This window comes from Orcinus orca, chromosome 6, assembly GCF_937001465.1.
Source record: "Orcinus orca chromosome 6, mOrcOrc1.1, whole genome shotgun sequence".
Lineage (NCBI taxonomy): Eukaryota > Metazoa > Chordata > Mammalia > Artiodactyla > Delphinidae > Orcinus > Orcinus orca.
The window spans coordinates 100,191,380-100,206,319 of NC_064564.1; the positions used below are offsets into that span (position 1 = coordinate 100,191,380).

At 47.9% G+C, this 14,940-nt stretch overlaps 2 protein-coding genes and 1 long non-coding RNA gene across 11 annotated transcripts in view; 2 read left to right on the forward strand and 1 right to left on the reverse strand.

Moving 5' to 3' along the window:
* The first annotated feature begins 565 nt into the window (after positions 1–565).
* SLC31A2 (solute carrier family 31 member 2) lies at positions 566–10,007 on the forward strand. Of its 5 annotated transcripts, none has more exons than XM_049710997.1 (5): positions 807–913; positions 1,948–2,146; positions 4,715–4,781; positions 7,690–7,879; positions 8,945–10,007. In XM_049710997.1, the coding sequence occupies exons 3-5, from the start codon at positions 4,715–4,717 to the stop codon at positions 9,111–9,113; spliced, it is 426 nt and encodes a 141-aa protein (XP_049566954.1). In that variant the 5' UTR covers positions 807–913; positions 1,948–2,146; the 3' UTR covers positions 9,114–10,007. The 5 variants fall into 5 exon arrangements, with proteins under 5 accessions (XP_004269373.3, XP_049566954.1, XP_033283311.1 ...); XM_033427420.2 differs by lacking the exon at positions 807–913 and adding an exon at positions 3,603–3,653 and having other exon boundaries at positions 947–2,146; XM_004269325.4 differs by lacking the exon at positions 1,948–2,146 and having other exon boundaries at positions 566–913.
* LOC125964651 (uncharacterized) lies at positions 4,788–7,273 on the forward strand. The gene is made up of 2 exons (XR_007477875.1): positions 4,788–6,295; positions 7,234–7,273. It is a non-coding gene; the product is annotated as an uncharacterized LOC125964651 (long non-coding RNA).
* Positions 10,008–12,456: 2,449 nt separating the features above from the next.
* Positions 12,457–14,940, reverse strand: part of FKBP15 (FKBP prolyl isomerase family member 15) — a 54,256-nt gene continuing 51,772 nt past the window's right edge. For 4 of the 5 annotated variants that reach the window (XM_033427407.2, XM_033427408.2, XM_033427406.2 and 1 more), the window contains 2 exons: positions 14,553–14,649; positions 12,457–13,095 (listed from right to left, as the gene is read on the reverse strand). In XM_033427407.2, coding sequence (XP_033283298.1) covers positions 13,018–13,095; positions 14,553–14,649 — 175 coding nt within the window. In that variant the 3' untranslated portion in view covers positions 12,457–13,017. Of the gene's footprint in view, positions 13,604–14,552; positions 14,650–14,940 lie in introns of all 5 variants that reach the window. The other variant, XM_049710949.1, reaches the window with a different exon arrangement.

The following is a 14,940-nucleotide window of genomic DNA, read 5'->3' on the forward strand; positions in this document are numbered from 1 at the left end:
TTCTACTATTCTTTCCATTTTACTGACTGACCAGGAAACCAAGGCTCAAAATATAAAGCCATTTGCTGGAGGTCCCATAGCCAGTTCTTGCTGGCTCAGGATTTGAACTGAGGTCACACTCCAGGTTCAAGGTCTGCTAGTAAGGTTCAAGGTCTCTGGAAAGGTTTCTCTAAGAAGCCACTTTCCTCATAGAAGGACTGGCAAAGAGTTCTTCTAAATATATTTAGGATACTAAATATATTTTAAATTAAATACTGTTAAAAGTCCCTCATCCCCTATAAAACTTCCCCAAAAAACTGAATGGGTGGAATGGACAAACAATACAGAAAAGTAGAAATACCAATAAGAAAAAAGTTTCCCATCCTAGTAATCAAAGCAATACAAATTAAATTTACAACTGTGTATTGCTTTTCACTTATCAGATTGGAAAAGAAAAAAAAAGAAGAATGGCTACATTAAAAGCCTAGGGCATAATTTCTTTAATTTGTTTCTATTAAGTCCATAGGATGGACTCTTCAATATATAACTCAACATGTGTTAAGCTTCGTACGGTTTATTATAACAAGCAATAAATCTTTTTATGATAATTGCGAAGTCAAGTGCAAAACAGAATGGGGCCAAACGGAAGGCAGGAGGGAGTCCGCTGTGCTGGCGGCTCTGGCCCAGCGACCCGCTTGGCTTGGGACCTGGGGCTCGGCAGGGGGTCCGGCACGTGGGTGCGCCCGAGGACGCGTTGAGTGGGGCGCGCCGTGGGGACCACAACTCCCAGGCGCCCGCGCGCGCCTCGCCCCGACCACGTGACTGCGCGGCCTCTGCTGCGATCCCGGCGGCTGCGGGCGGGACTTGGAGCCCGGAGACCCGAGCGAGCAAACGCGGCCCCGGGGCCTGGCCGCCCAGCCTTCTCACCATGGCGGTGAGTCCGGGCGCCGCCGAGAGGAGCGGACGCGGGGTGGGCGCTGGGGCGGGGTCCCAGGAGCAGCCGACCTCTGGCATCCCGAGGTGCCCGCCGCCCCTGGCCGAGGGCCGGTGAGGGGGTGTGTTGGCAGCCTTGTCAACCGCGGGAACAGGGCTGGGGGCACGCGAGAGGCAGCGCCGGCCGCGTCTTTGGGGTTTCCTTTTTATTTGTCCCTCCTGCTGGGAGTCAGTCCGGCTCGACGAGCAGTCATTACGCGCAGCTGTGGGGCAGCTGAGGGTCGGGGCGCGGTGGGTGAAGACGGAGTTGAGGGTCCCCAGCTCTGGGCTCAGTGACTTGGGAGAGGTTCTGGGAAGGCTCCCACGAAGAGGGAATGCCCGGAGCATTTCAGCCTGAGGCCGGGCGCGCACACACCCCCGGGCCGGTTCCCTATCTTGGCAAGTTCGTGGTCTGATTCTTTTGGGGGAAAAAAAACCAGAGCCAGCTACTTTCCATCTTCCCTACACTTGGGTTAGAAATAGAGTTTCAGATAAACTAGTTTTCTTGGTAGAGTTCACTTGGGCTGGAGAGAATGACAGCTTGCAAACCTCTTTGGTCTTTGAATAAATCATATACGCAATTTTCTTCATCCCATGAAGAATGTCGAAGAATTGAAGATTCAGGAAGCCAATGCACGTCATTTAGTCAAACGCACACACCCACCTCCTGCCGGTCCTCTAAAAGGGGAAACGGTTGGGAAGAGCTTATGTGAAGTTACCCAGGGACTTCCCTGGTGGTCCAGTGGTTGAGACTCTGCGCTTCCAATGCGGAGGACGTGGGTTCCGTCCCTGGCCGAGGAACTTAGATCCCACATGCCACTCTGCGCGGCCAAATAATTAAAAAAAAAAAAAAAAATCCCCAGTCAGAGGCAGGACAGCGACCTTAATCTTCCTCTAAACTCTTCGGGTTATAACTGAGGGCAAAAGTGTAAGTAACCCCAAATGAGAAAATAAAGAAGAAAGCAAGTCCCATGATTGCTCTCTTCTTCACCACAGCCCCTCCCTAGCAGGGTGGGGCCCTGAACAAGGAGCAGATAACTCAGCTACTGGAGGCCCGGATTTATCCTAAGCAGTGAAACAGGATGAGAGGCCCGCCCCTTGCATATCTGACCACGGGACTATTTAACTGAAAACTGCAGCTCCAAGTCAGGGTGTGCTGATTTGAATCTTTGTCTGCTGTGAAAAGGCAAGAGAGGTGAGTCTTTGTCCCTCCCTGTCTCCTTACTCCCCAGTGGGGTGGACACTCTGTATGGACACTTTCAGCTTGGAAATACTGGACTGTCCATCTTCCCCTAGCTGCCTCCTGCTTCAGAAGATGTCCTAGCCACCTGCCTCACTGGATGGGTTAGGTGTCCCCCAGGGGTCTTCATCCCCAGTACCCCAGCTGGCTCCCCTGTGCCTCTCCCCCTTGCTGAATACATACACCCCGTTGTAATATCTGTTCACTCCCTCTCCCGTAACAGATGCTAGCTCCTTGGGGGCCAAGGACTTGTCTCATTTATCTCTCTATCTCCAGCACCTGCACCCCCAGCACAGCAATGCTTATTGATTGAATTAATTGTACTGTTTGGTGGGTGTTCAGGTCTATTGCAAAAACTGTTTGGGGCCCCAGAGATAGCTGGCTCAGGCCCAAGGATGACAGAAGGAACCCAGTTATGGAACCTCTCTGATTAATTAGCCACAGGGGACATTCCAGTCATGCCAACTGCTTTATCACATGAACTCAGAGAAGGGGTAGAAGCACCTCCCTCCACCCCACCTGCAGAGAAGGTGCCAGAGGCTTCTGAAATTGCATGAGCGCACCTCCAGTATAAATGGAATTTCACAGGATTATTCGTACCCGTTTGTTTCTGCGTATTAATCTTTTGTGAACATTTTGCCACCTCAACTGATACTCTCTTTGAAATCTTAACACGGCATGTCCCTGGGTAGTAGGACTCAAAATGAGTTTTACTTTCTTTTTGGTATTGTTTCAGCTTTCTACATTGAGCCAGTATCACTTTCATACTAGGGAGATAAAAAGCTACTTTTATTTTAAAATTATTCAACAGGATTTTTAAAAGACTGCCTAGGTTTCCGTTTTCGTCTTATGAGGTCTCGGACAAATCCATTCCCCTATTGGGACTCCTTTTCCCCATCTGCAAAGGAGAAGGGGTTAGAAAGGGACTAGAACTGGACTAGATCAATGTTTTCCACACTGAATTTCAGCAGAGCTCCCATGTCTCTCCCCTCTTCACCCAGAGCCCTGCGTTTTATATAGTGGAGTTACAAGGAAGATTTTATTTGCTGGTGTCCCGTGGAAAAAAAGTGAAAACCAGGGGACTAAAAATTCTCTGAGAAAATAATTAAGTCCTGGAGATGTAATGTAACACCATGGTGACTAGTTAATAATACTGTGTATTTGAAAGTTGCTGAGAGTAGATCTTCAAAGTTTTCATCACAAGAAAGAAAAATTGTAACTGTCTTGATGGATGTTAACTAGACTTCTCGTGGTGATCATTTTGCAATATATACATATATCGAATCATGTTGTACACCTGAAACTAATATGTTATTTGTCAATTATATCTCAATTAAAAAAAAACAACTTTCTGAGGACACTTCTAGCTCTGGCGTTTGAGGATTCTAATATTTGGCCATTGTCTTTGAAGGCAAAGGCTTCCACCAGCTGACCCCAACTCAGCCAGGATCTCCTCAGCTGGGTGAGCACTGACAGTGTTTCTAGAGCTGCTTCTGCTGGCTGAGGTCTTACGTCGTGACAAGAGGGAAACTTCTGTTCCTTGAGAGAGTGAACTGATTGATCTCTCTGGCTTTAACCTTGCCAAACATAGTCATTAAGCCTGGTACGGGCATTTAGAATCACCATTCAGTTCCCATCTTGTTCTCCTTTCTTGGTCATTGAGAGGCAGCATAGATGGATAGGGCTTTGGCATCTAACTAGGCTCGAGTTTGAATCCCAGTTCTGCCAACTTGTTAGCTTTGTGACCTTCAGCAAATTACTTAACTTTTCAGAGCCTGGTTCCCCGTTTTCCTTCCTGTAAGCTGGATCTAATTGGCCCTGTCACACAGAAGACTGGTGAAATGAGATAATATATGAAAAGCCCTTGATGCCACCCTGAACACAGGGTGGACCAGCTGCTTTTCGAGAAGAGCCTTCAGACAGATGCTGTGCGCGCATTGCTTCTACCTTCATTCTTTCTATAAGACTGTGCGTTCATCAAGGGCAGAGACGTTAACCTTTGTCCATAATGTTGGGCACACAATTGGGCTCAGCAAATGTTTAGTGAATTTCAAGCCAACAGGTGGGCGGTACAGACTGCAGACAGCTGTCCCTGGGCCCTTTCATGATAAACACTGCTGGAGCAGAACAGCTGGGGCCCAGGGGGTAAGAAGAGGTAGTCATTCCTCAGTCTAGTGCTTCTCCCATCGGCTTTAGAGGGCACAGGGGAGTCATCTCAGCATGACCTGAGAGCACTGTGACCCAATTGGCCCAGTGAGGATGGGCAACTCCCCACCAATACCTTACTTCTACCTGGAACAGGGCCAGCTCAACTATAGCTGTACTGCTGACCCACTGTGGGACCCTGGGCAAGTCCCTGCCTTGTCTGGCCTCATTTGGCCCTGATGACCCCTAATGGCCCTTCCAGCACTTAAGTCCAGTGACCTCATTTTCCTGGGCCTTTACAAGAGGTTGCTGGAGAGCATTAGGGAACACAGTTTCCACTGCCCTAAGCCCCCTGTGATGCAGTCCCTTCTCTTTCAGATGCATTTCATCTTCTCAGATGAGGTAGTGCTTCTCTTTGATTTCTGGAGTGTCCACAGTCCTGCAGGTAAGAATTGGGAAGCCTTGTACCTCCAGGCAGTGGGAACCTGGGTTCTCGTTATTGTTATTCTCAGTGGACATTTTAGCGATCCTGACTCCTCTTGCATAAACATTGAGCGGGAACTTTGCATTTATAATTCCATTTGGAACCACTGCCCTTCAGATTGCAAAGGGCTCTGTTATCTCACTGATGCTCACAAAGGCCCAGAGAGAGGCTAGGAGGTGCAGCTTTCCCCTCTATTACAGGGGAGGGGACTGAAGCCCAGAGAGGGGAAAAGACTCATCCAGGGTCACACAGAGTAAGTAAGCATCACAGCCAGAACTAGATCAAAGCCTCTTGTTACCTCTTAGCACCTCCCTTATACAGGTTCACTGTCCAGCATCAGATCAGAAGCCCAGAGCAGCTGCTGCAGCCGTTGACCTCAGATGAGAAGAGTATTCCTTTAACTTGAAAAGGCAGAGTCGGGCACTAATTCATGATGGAGTTATATTTCCACTTAAGTACTTGCATTTAAAAAATAGACTGGTGAGATGAGAGCTTTCACTCCCATGATCCAGTTATCTCTGTTAGGAGCCCACATCTCCCATTTGCCCATTCTCTCCAATCCTTCTAGCTCTTTCTAGCTCTTTCTACTTTCTCCTCCTATATACCTTTAGACCCGATTCATATTTGTGTTCTTCCACGTGTCGCCATTTTTACTTTCTGGTTTTATAATCTCTGCTGGCAACCTATGGATGGAAATTGCATTGATCACAATATTCAATACACATCAGCCACCTACCAGGATCTCTAAAACCTGGGAATGGACTATGAAAGGCATTGTAACATTAGTAGAAGGAACACAGGCATTAGAAACGGAGTAGGATATGTTATTTCCTAGCTGAGTAGCTTTATTCAGTTACTTAGTGCATTGAAGTCTGTTATTACATTTGTTAATAGAAATAATACATGTTTCTCAAAAGTTACTTTGAAATAGTACATGTGATTTTGTTAACTATAGCTTGCTAGGCAGATTGTAAAATACAAGTGACTACAAGAGGACTGTTCTTACATCAGTGATGATAGTGGCAAAGGCAAAGATTATGAATAATCCAGTTCTACACAGCTGAGCTCCATTTAAAACAATTTTAAAGACTGCAGTGTTTTGGAAGTGTCAATTCTTAGTTCTTAATTTATTCATTCAATAAATTTTGTTGAGTACCTTCAAAAAAATAAAATAAAAATAGACTGGAAGCAGCCCAAATGTCCATCATTGCAGGTACTGATCAAATAAACTATGGCCCTCCCTACAATTTGTTACCACTCCAGTAATCTACTGTGGGGTAGACCTAGTGGCTTAAAACAACAGCAGTCATTTTATTCTTTCTCAAGGTTATGAGTTGACTGGGCTCAGCTAAGCAGGCCTCACTCAAAGTCTCTCATGCAGGTATAATCAGACAGTGGCTGGAACTGGAGTCATCTTGAAGACTTACTCTCATGTCTACTGATTGGTGCTGGTTGTAAGCTGGGACTCTCAGCAGGTGTTGTTAGCTGAGGTCCTTGTGGCAGGGCGGCTAGGTTCCAAGAGTGAATGAGTGTCCCAAGAGAAAAAGGTAGGGGGGGAAGAAAAGAAAGAGAACAAGGTAAAAAAAAAACAAAAAAAACCCACAAAAACTCATGCCTAGTTTTTAAGACCTAGCCTTGGAAATCAGAGAACATCACTTCCACCTTTACTGCTTGAGGCAGTCACAGAGGTCTTCTCAGGCTAAAGGGGAGGGAACGTGGACCACAGCACTTGATGGCGGGAGTGTTGACATTGTAAGATGAACATGTGGGGTGAGATACAGTGAGGTAGCCATCTTTGGAGAATCTAATCTATCACAGATGTTACGTAGCCAGAGAATAAGGTAGATCTGTGTGAACTAAGGGGAACTCATGCACGATGTACAGTTGGATGACAGTGTCAGATGCTGAAGAGTATGCACAGATAGGGTGCTGTCATTTAGACAGAGGTTTATATATACATTGAATATCCCTGGAAAGCTGTATACACAGAGGCTGCTTTAGACAGGGGCATTGGAGTTTTGGGAGACTAGGCTGGGAAGAATACTTACTTTTCACTGTATACCCTTTTGTACTGTTTGAATTTGTACCATGTGCATGCAATTACCTGTAATTTTATATTTAAAAAACCTGCATCTTTTGCAGATGATTTCCTCCTGGAGGCCCCCCAGAATACTATAGCTGGACCACTTGGTATCCCTCCACTTGTAAGAGAGAAGTAGCAGTTAGCAGTTAATTTTACACAGCAGTTCTAGTAAGCACTTAATGTTTTCTGTAAAATAGCTGGTTTCTTCCCACTATTACAAAAGTAGTACACAGTAGAAACTTAGGGAAATTTGGTGAACAGAAAATAAAAAACTGTATCCTAATTTGCTGAGATAATTATGACTCCTTCATCGTATCTCCTTCCTTCCAGACTTTTCTGTATATGCACACGTAAACAGGAACTTGCTATACATGATTCTTCCTTAACAAGAAGTCAGCACAGAGACTTGGGCTGCCTGCTGGGGCGCAGCTGGAGCAGTGGGGCACAGATGGCTTCTCCCCCCACCAAGCCCCTCACCATGCTCCCGCCGATCCCCCCCACCCCCGGCACCGGCCCCCAGCTTTGCCGGGCAGCTTCTCTTCGTGATCTCAAAGCCACACTCCAGTAGGCCACCCCCATCAAGAAAGGGCTGGAGGGGGAAAGCAACAGGAAGTTCTGAGCCCAGCAAGGGTGGGGAAGAAGATGAGAGAGGGAGGGAGAAGGAATGGATTCACAGTGGCTGGGGGAGGTACCCTTTTGCCTCCTGTGCCAGTTCCCCGGGGAAGCTGCCAGAAGAGGAGCAGTGCTTGCCTGGCTGGGCCTCTGTAACCCAGCCTCCTTTGACAGGCGTGGCCCTTTCGGTGTTGGTCGTCTTGCTCCTGGCTGTGTTGTATGAAGGCATCAAGGTTGGCAAAGCCAGGCTGCTCCACCAGGCCCTGACAAGCCTGTCCATCTCCACCAGCCAGCAGCTCATTGAAGAGACAGACCAGAATTCTACAAGCTCAGACTCCCCCTACGTCAGCAGAACCCGCCTCAGGTAACAGGCGCGGGATGGCGGGGGTTGGGAGGGGGGAAGGCAGAGTCCTCACATTCACCCCGAGAGCTAGCCTGGGCCCACAGGGCACTTAGCCCCACTTCCCAGAAAGGAAATTGAGGCCCAGGGAAGGACCAGGACTTGCTGAAGTGCTTACGGTTAGTAAGTAGTGACGTGAGCTAGAGCCCAGGTCTCCTAATGCCCAGGCTGGAGCTCTCTGAACAGCCACGTGGGAGGCTCCAATCTTCAGGACTCTGGTGCAGGCCTCAGTCTAGCAACAGGGGTGTCCACCCAGCCCTCCCCCAAATCTCAGCAGGCTTCCTTAGGTCACTAAGGCTTCCAAACCCAAGATGGGACCTGTGGCTGTCCCCCCACAAATAAGAATTGCTGTCAGCAACGTATCCAGCTTGGTGGTGGAGGCGGGGGTGGCCTCTCTCTCCTTTCTTCCCTTCCTGTTCTGATAGGACAGCCACTTAGGATCCCCCTTCTGCCCTCTCTGCAGCTCCAGCTGTGCTTAATGGGCCTGCCTGTTTCTTACATGAGTGCCTCAAATAGTCACAACCCCGCTGCAAGGGACGTATTTTCTTACCTGTTTTACTGATGAGAAAATTTAAGTTCAAATAGGTTAAGACATTTGTGCTAAGCCACAGTTAGTAAGTGGCAGAGCTAGGAATTAATCTGTCAACAAAGTCCATGCTCTTTCCATTGTAATACTGCCTCTCACAGTAGATTCAGGAAAAAAAAATCTGCCTTACTGATGATTTTGTATTATCCCTTGTCAGATGTGACAGATTACATATCTCATTTTTCCTTTTTTCCCTGGATACCAGGAAGCTCAGAGCTAAATGTGGTGGAGAAGTGATTATCCTAAACTCCTTGCACAGGTCCCTCTTCCCCTCTCAATCACTGTTTTCTGATATGTCTCTTTAAAAAGAAATCTCTCCTGGGTTGAGCATACAAATTATAAATAAGCTAGTCCTGTAACTCAGTTGCTCCTTCTACTCCCTGACACCAACTCCTAGCTTCCAGCTCATTACCAACATTGACTTGGCTCTCCTTTTTATCCAGGTGGTTCTTGTGTCACTTCGGCCAGTCGCTACTTCATGTCGCTCAGGTGGTCATCGGCTACTTCATGATGCTGGCTGTTATGTCCTACAACACCTGGATTTTCTTCGGTGTGGTCCTGGGCTCAGGTGTGGGCTACTACCTAGCCTATCCACTTCTCAGCATGACTTAGCTGGTGAGAGCTGTGCAGGCTCTGGGGGCTGGAGAGAGCTGGGGCCCCTCCTTCCAGACATTGAACTTCCAGCCCCACATCTCCTTTTTCTTCTGTTGGCTGTTCTCACGGCATCCCCAGCTCCTGGAAACTTTCAGCTGAAGCCAGCACTTGCTCCCTGGAGTTGAGGCCACTGTAGCTCCTCAGCCAGGCTGCAGAGGGCCCAAGCATAGTGTTTCTGTGCCTTAAGAAGGGTGCTGTGACCAGAGGGTGGACGGAGAGACCAGAACCCGGGGGGCAGGTTTCATGATGATGGCAGCATCTGCAGGACCTGTTTCCCTTTCTTGGGGAGAGAGTGACAGCAGACTAAAGGCAGAAAAGCAGGACTGTCAGCAAGGCTTTGACCTATCCTCCAAATAGAGTGAGCTCCTCCCATCAGACAGCACTGCCTGCAGGAAGATGATACTTTAATGGCTTTAGGTGTCAGGGGGCTCTTCATGGCCTTAATTCCCCCCTCTTGTCCTGATCCTCCTTCTATGCAAAACCAAGAACTGCACTGAATAATATTCAATACAAATGTTCTTTATTTATTACTTACTGCTCACCCATAATGATCTGGTAGGGAAACATGATTCATCCATTTAAAATACTGAGTAAGCCACAGGGGGTACTGACTGAAGATGCAATAAAGCAGTCAAACCAAAGCATTGCACTAGTAGAGTTAGGTGGGGCTCTTCAGATATGTGAACCTTTTCACTTTCAAGAAAAGGAAAGAACAGACCCAGGGATAGAAAATCACTGCTGTATACTGTAATGTCTACATTCAAGTACCTCGTGGGCTAGAAGAAAGATCGTCTGAAGCTTTGAGAATTTAAAAAGAAATATATTTTAATAAATATATATTTTTAAATAGTCTGTGACTGTTTTTCTGTTTCTCCTCATTCACACAGCAAGCTCATGTAACCCTGATAACAACTGCAGGAGCTGAGTGGGGCCAGTTGCCTGGTAGTGCTGGCAGTAGGGCTGTCCAAAGACTGAGTCTGTCTGTCTGCTAAGAGGACAACTCTGTGCTCAGCGAAACCCAGCCCTGAAACACCATTCCCTCAGGCAGACACCCCCAATGCCAGCCTAGTCAACAAACCATTCTTTTGTGCATGTAACAGACATTGATGGTGAACCTGCTATGAGAAAAATGTCACATGGACTATAAACGCCCGTGTCAGCACAATTATTAGCACCTTCTCTCCCTGAGGGCAGAAGCAAAAATATATCAAAACCACTTTTAAAAATTTACAGTAAGAAATAGCTGTAACAAAGTATAGCACGTGACGCCTTCAGTATTGATCAGTCAGTGCATTCTCCCCACATAAGCAGAGTTAGAAAGCTGCTCAGTGTCACAACAAGTGTAAGATTTCTTGTCTTGCTGATGGAGGCTCTGGCATCCACTTATGTGTCCTGACCAGCTAAGGCTCCACCCCTGCCCTCGGGCACTGCTGAGATAAGACTCTCCATAGGTGGGTGACTAGCAACCTCTTCAGTTTGAGTCTTTTTTTTAAAAAAATTAATTAATTTATTTATTTTTGGCTGCGTTGGGTCTTTGTTGCTGTGTGCTGGCTTTCTCTAGTTGCGGCGGCTTCTCTTGTTGCAGAGCACAGGCTCTAGGCATGCGGGCTTCAGTAGTTGCACACGTACTTAGTTGCTCCACGGCATGTGGGATCTTCCTGGACCAGGGCTCAAACCCACGTTCCCTGCGTTGGCAGGTGGAGTCTTAACAACTGCGCCACCAGGGAAGTCCCTGATAGTCTCTTTAAATGTGGTAATACATCTGAGGCTTTCACAGCGTGAAGGGCTTTTTAAAAAAAATCTATGCTCTAGAGAAATGGACTATATGGCCAAGTTAAGTAGGCACAGTCAACGTTCTTCAGAGCCAAATCACAAAAGGTGGTATTTTCTCTACTTGGTTTTTTTTTAATTTAACAAACACCTATATAGTGCGTATTATGTGCCAGGCAGTGTTCTAAGCACTTTATAATATTAACTCATTTAATCCCCACAATAAGGTAGAAACTATTTCTGTCCTTGTCTTACAGATGAGGAAGCTTAGGCACACAGAAGTTAAATAAAGTCACCCAGCTAATAAGTGGCAGAGCTAGGATGCAGAGCCAGGCAGCCTGGGCTGGAGTCTGTTCATCAACTCAGATGAGGGTTGAGGCTGAGCGTGTATTTCTGACAAACATCACTGCCCTCCTCCCTCAACCCAAGATGAATGCTGCTGGGGTGGCCAAGAGCCCTGGCTCTGGAATCCAATGACCAGGATTTGAATTCTTGTCCTGCTGCTTACTAGCTATGTAACTTTGGACAGGTTACTTTACCTCTCTAAGCCTCAGTCTCTCTATAAAACAGGGACAACAGTGTCTCCTGCAAGGGTTGCTGGGGGTGAGACAGTCTGGGTAAAGTACTCCACAACAGTGCCTATTTGTTGAACAACAAAGTTCAGTAAATGGTAGGTTTTACTGCCTCCCAGGCCCACAAACGGGAGACACACTCAAAGCTGTCATCAAAAAGGATGATGTCAGGTCAGATGGAGTGGAATTCAGGTTCCTATCTTATAAACATTTTAAATCAGGGAACATTTTTATTAAAATTATTCTACTTTTTGGGCTTCCCTGTGGTGCAGTGGTTGAGAGTCTGCCTGCCGATGCAGGGGACACGGGTTCGTGCCCCGGTCCGGGAAGATCCCACATGCCGCAGAGTGGCTGGGCCCGTGAGCCATGGCCGCTGAGCCTGTGCATCTAGAGCCTGTGCTCCGCAATGGGAGAGGCCACAGCGGTGAGAGGCCTGCGTACTGCAAACAAACAAACAAACAAACAAAAATTATTCTACTTTTTGAAGACCTGCTGCATGGTCTTTAGAAAATCCTGGAATAAGTAAAATGACCACAGATATTTTCTCAGTATTCCCTACATTAGTCCTGGGCCTAAACTCAGAGGGAATGGAAGGTGCTCTCAAAGTGAAGACTCAATGTCTCAGGTGCCATCATGGATGACAAGAGAACACAGGGACCCTCCCACCTTCTCTGCATGGCTTCCTAGGGTGTAGGACTACACCTGCAGGAGCCAGTGGATGACAGGACTGGTCCTCAGACAACCCTGCTGCCCTGAGCCTTAAAGTAGCTGGGATGAGCTGGGATAGCAGAGTGGTGACCTTCTTTGAAAGCCTAAAAGTTCCAGGGTTAAGTACCAAAGGGAACATGTCACAATGCTTTCATGCATGTTAACCAACCCAGATCTGTTACAGCTCCTACCCTTAGATTCCCAGAGAGCACAGACTGCCCTCAGAACCAAATTCGATTTCACCCTGAGTCAAGTTTCATTGCAAACATTTATTTTAGTTTTGTTAATTTCAAATATTCATTGACCTCTTATATCAGCTTTAAGGCAGAGAAAAGATATATGTCCCAGGACTGCAGGCAAGGCTGTTAACTGAACCGGGTTTAGATGGTATACTCCACCCTCGGTTCTACCAGGGAGACCTAACCCCAGGTGACAGTCTTGTTGCTGGGACACAGTTGAGTACTGAGAGGCAGATCAGTCTGAGAGTTCAGAGAATAAAAAGCTTGGGAGTGGGCAGGACTCTTGTAGGGACTGGCTGAAGGGGAGCCCCCCAGCTCTTCTTCCATGGGGGACTCTGAGGCAGGACCATGGCGGGCTGCTGACAACCCCAGCGTTCTGAAGACAGGTTCACACTCTGCTTCACCTGGCCAGGCGGGAGCTCAGAAATCGGCTAACTCAGATATCTGAACTACTGTCCTCAGGATGCTCACCTTCACCTCACCCTGTGGCTCGTCTAGACCCAGGGCTGGATGTGCAAAATCATGCTTAGGGAAAGGTTGGTAGAGAAACCTTTGCACCAGTTTCCTGGGTCTTCATCCCAGCCAGTCAATGTCCTCGTCATCATCATCATCTCCAAAAAGGGGTGTTGGGGGCGGGCGTCCCTTCATGCTCTGACAAAACAGGAAAGAGCAGTCAGTCCTCACTTGTCCCTGCACCACCAGATGGACTTCCCGCCTGGGCAAGGTGAAGTGACCAGCATCTGTTCCCGGCTCCAGGTTGGAAGGGAGGTTGCTGGTTAGGGTTTTACTGAAAGGACTAACCCTGAGGCCAGCAAACCCTAGGCTTTCAGAAAAGCTGAGACAAGCAGTCAGAGAAGGGAGGCAATCTTTCAACACAGAGACAAGAAGACCAACTTTGTTTGGCTAATTTTGTCATTTATTTGAGAAACGTGTACTGATTGGACAGGTTTCCTCTCATGTGGTAACTTACACATTTCGTGTCAGAAAGGAAGGGTCGAAGGGCAAAGTGGGAGTAGGATGAAGGAACAGAGAAGCAGAGCAGCCCTCAGGGAAGAGGATGCAGGAGGATGAAGGGAAGCAGGGAAGAATACAATCACATTTGAAAAAATGACGCTGTGGCCTGAGGCGGTCTGTCTGGCTCTGGACGCGGCCCCACCATCTGAGAGAGAGTCGAGTTCAGAGGCTTGGCCACATGACCAAGTGGAGAATCCCAAGATGAAGAAACCCCAGGAACCCAGGGCCACAGCCTCCTAGCCCTAGTCTCCCTCCCTCCCTCACACCCTCCAATCAGGTAGGAGGATAAGGGGGATTAACGGGCCTCCGAGGAAACTCTCCTCTCTTCTCATGACTTGAGCCCCTGGCCTTCTTCTTCCGGATTGGCAGGGAACAGGTCCCATGGGGGCAGCGGGGATTGATGCTGGAGAAGGCACACTGAGTGTCCTCTCCTAAGGTACCTTCTGCTCTGGTGGCCTTCCCTTTGGATGGTCCCGTGAAGACTGATCATGGGCCAGAGTAGTTCCCGAGAAGTGAGGCTACGCTATCAGGGCTTAACCCATTTTCTGCCCAGGGATGTTGTGACAAAACAAGGCAGCTGATTGGAAAGCAGGCTGATGAAGCAGAAAATGCTTAGAAACAGGTGGTCTGAGTAGGAGCCTGGGGTTGTAGTCCTAGCTCTGCCATTAACTCACTCTTGGCTTTAGGTAAATCATCCTTCTGAGCCTCAGTCTGTTTGTGAATGAGGATGCCAGACAAGAAGATCATCAAAGTCCTTTCCAATTCTAAAATATAATCCCTTAGCAGAGCTAGGAAACCTGAGGCTTCAGCACTCTAGTACAGGACGAAGCAGCCCAACTTTCTTTACTTAAAGTAGAAACCACTGCTGCATGAATGGAGACTGTGGTCCTTTGTCAAGAATAAAGTGGTATCTGACCATCCCCACCATGCTTACAGAGCTGCCCCCTCCCAACCCCAAGCCTGCTCCCACAGGGCCCTGAGCACAGAGCCCAGGGAGAGGGCCACCAACAGACTCCATTCCTCTTCTCACAGCCAGCAGGGAAGGGCCCCCAGGGAGCAGTGTGAGGACTCGGCAGCGCCTGGGACTTCCTTACCACCTCGTCTTCATCCTCCTCCTCAGCCTGTGCTTTGGGCCTGGGAACTTTCAGAGTTGTCCCTTTAAACAGTTCATCCTCTTCATCCTCAGAGAGACTGAAAGAAAAATCAGGAAAATCAAGTCATAGGAAAATGTTGTTTCTGCTCCAGGCCACAATGCCCACAGGCTCTGGGTTAAGAATCCAACAGAACCCTGGGGTAATCACCCAGGAATTCCTCCCTCTCCACACTGGCCTCCCAGCACTCTTGACTCCCTCCATAACCTACAGAGCGATTTTTTTTTTATAATTTTTAAAATAGATTTATTTATTTATTATTTATTTTTGGCTGCAGTGGGTTTTCGCTGCTGCACGCAGGTTTCTCATTGGGGTGGCTTCTCTTGCTGCA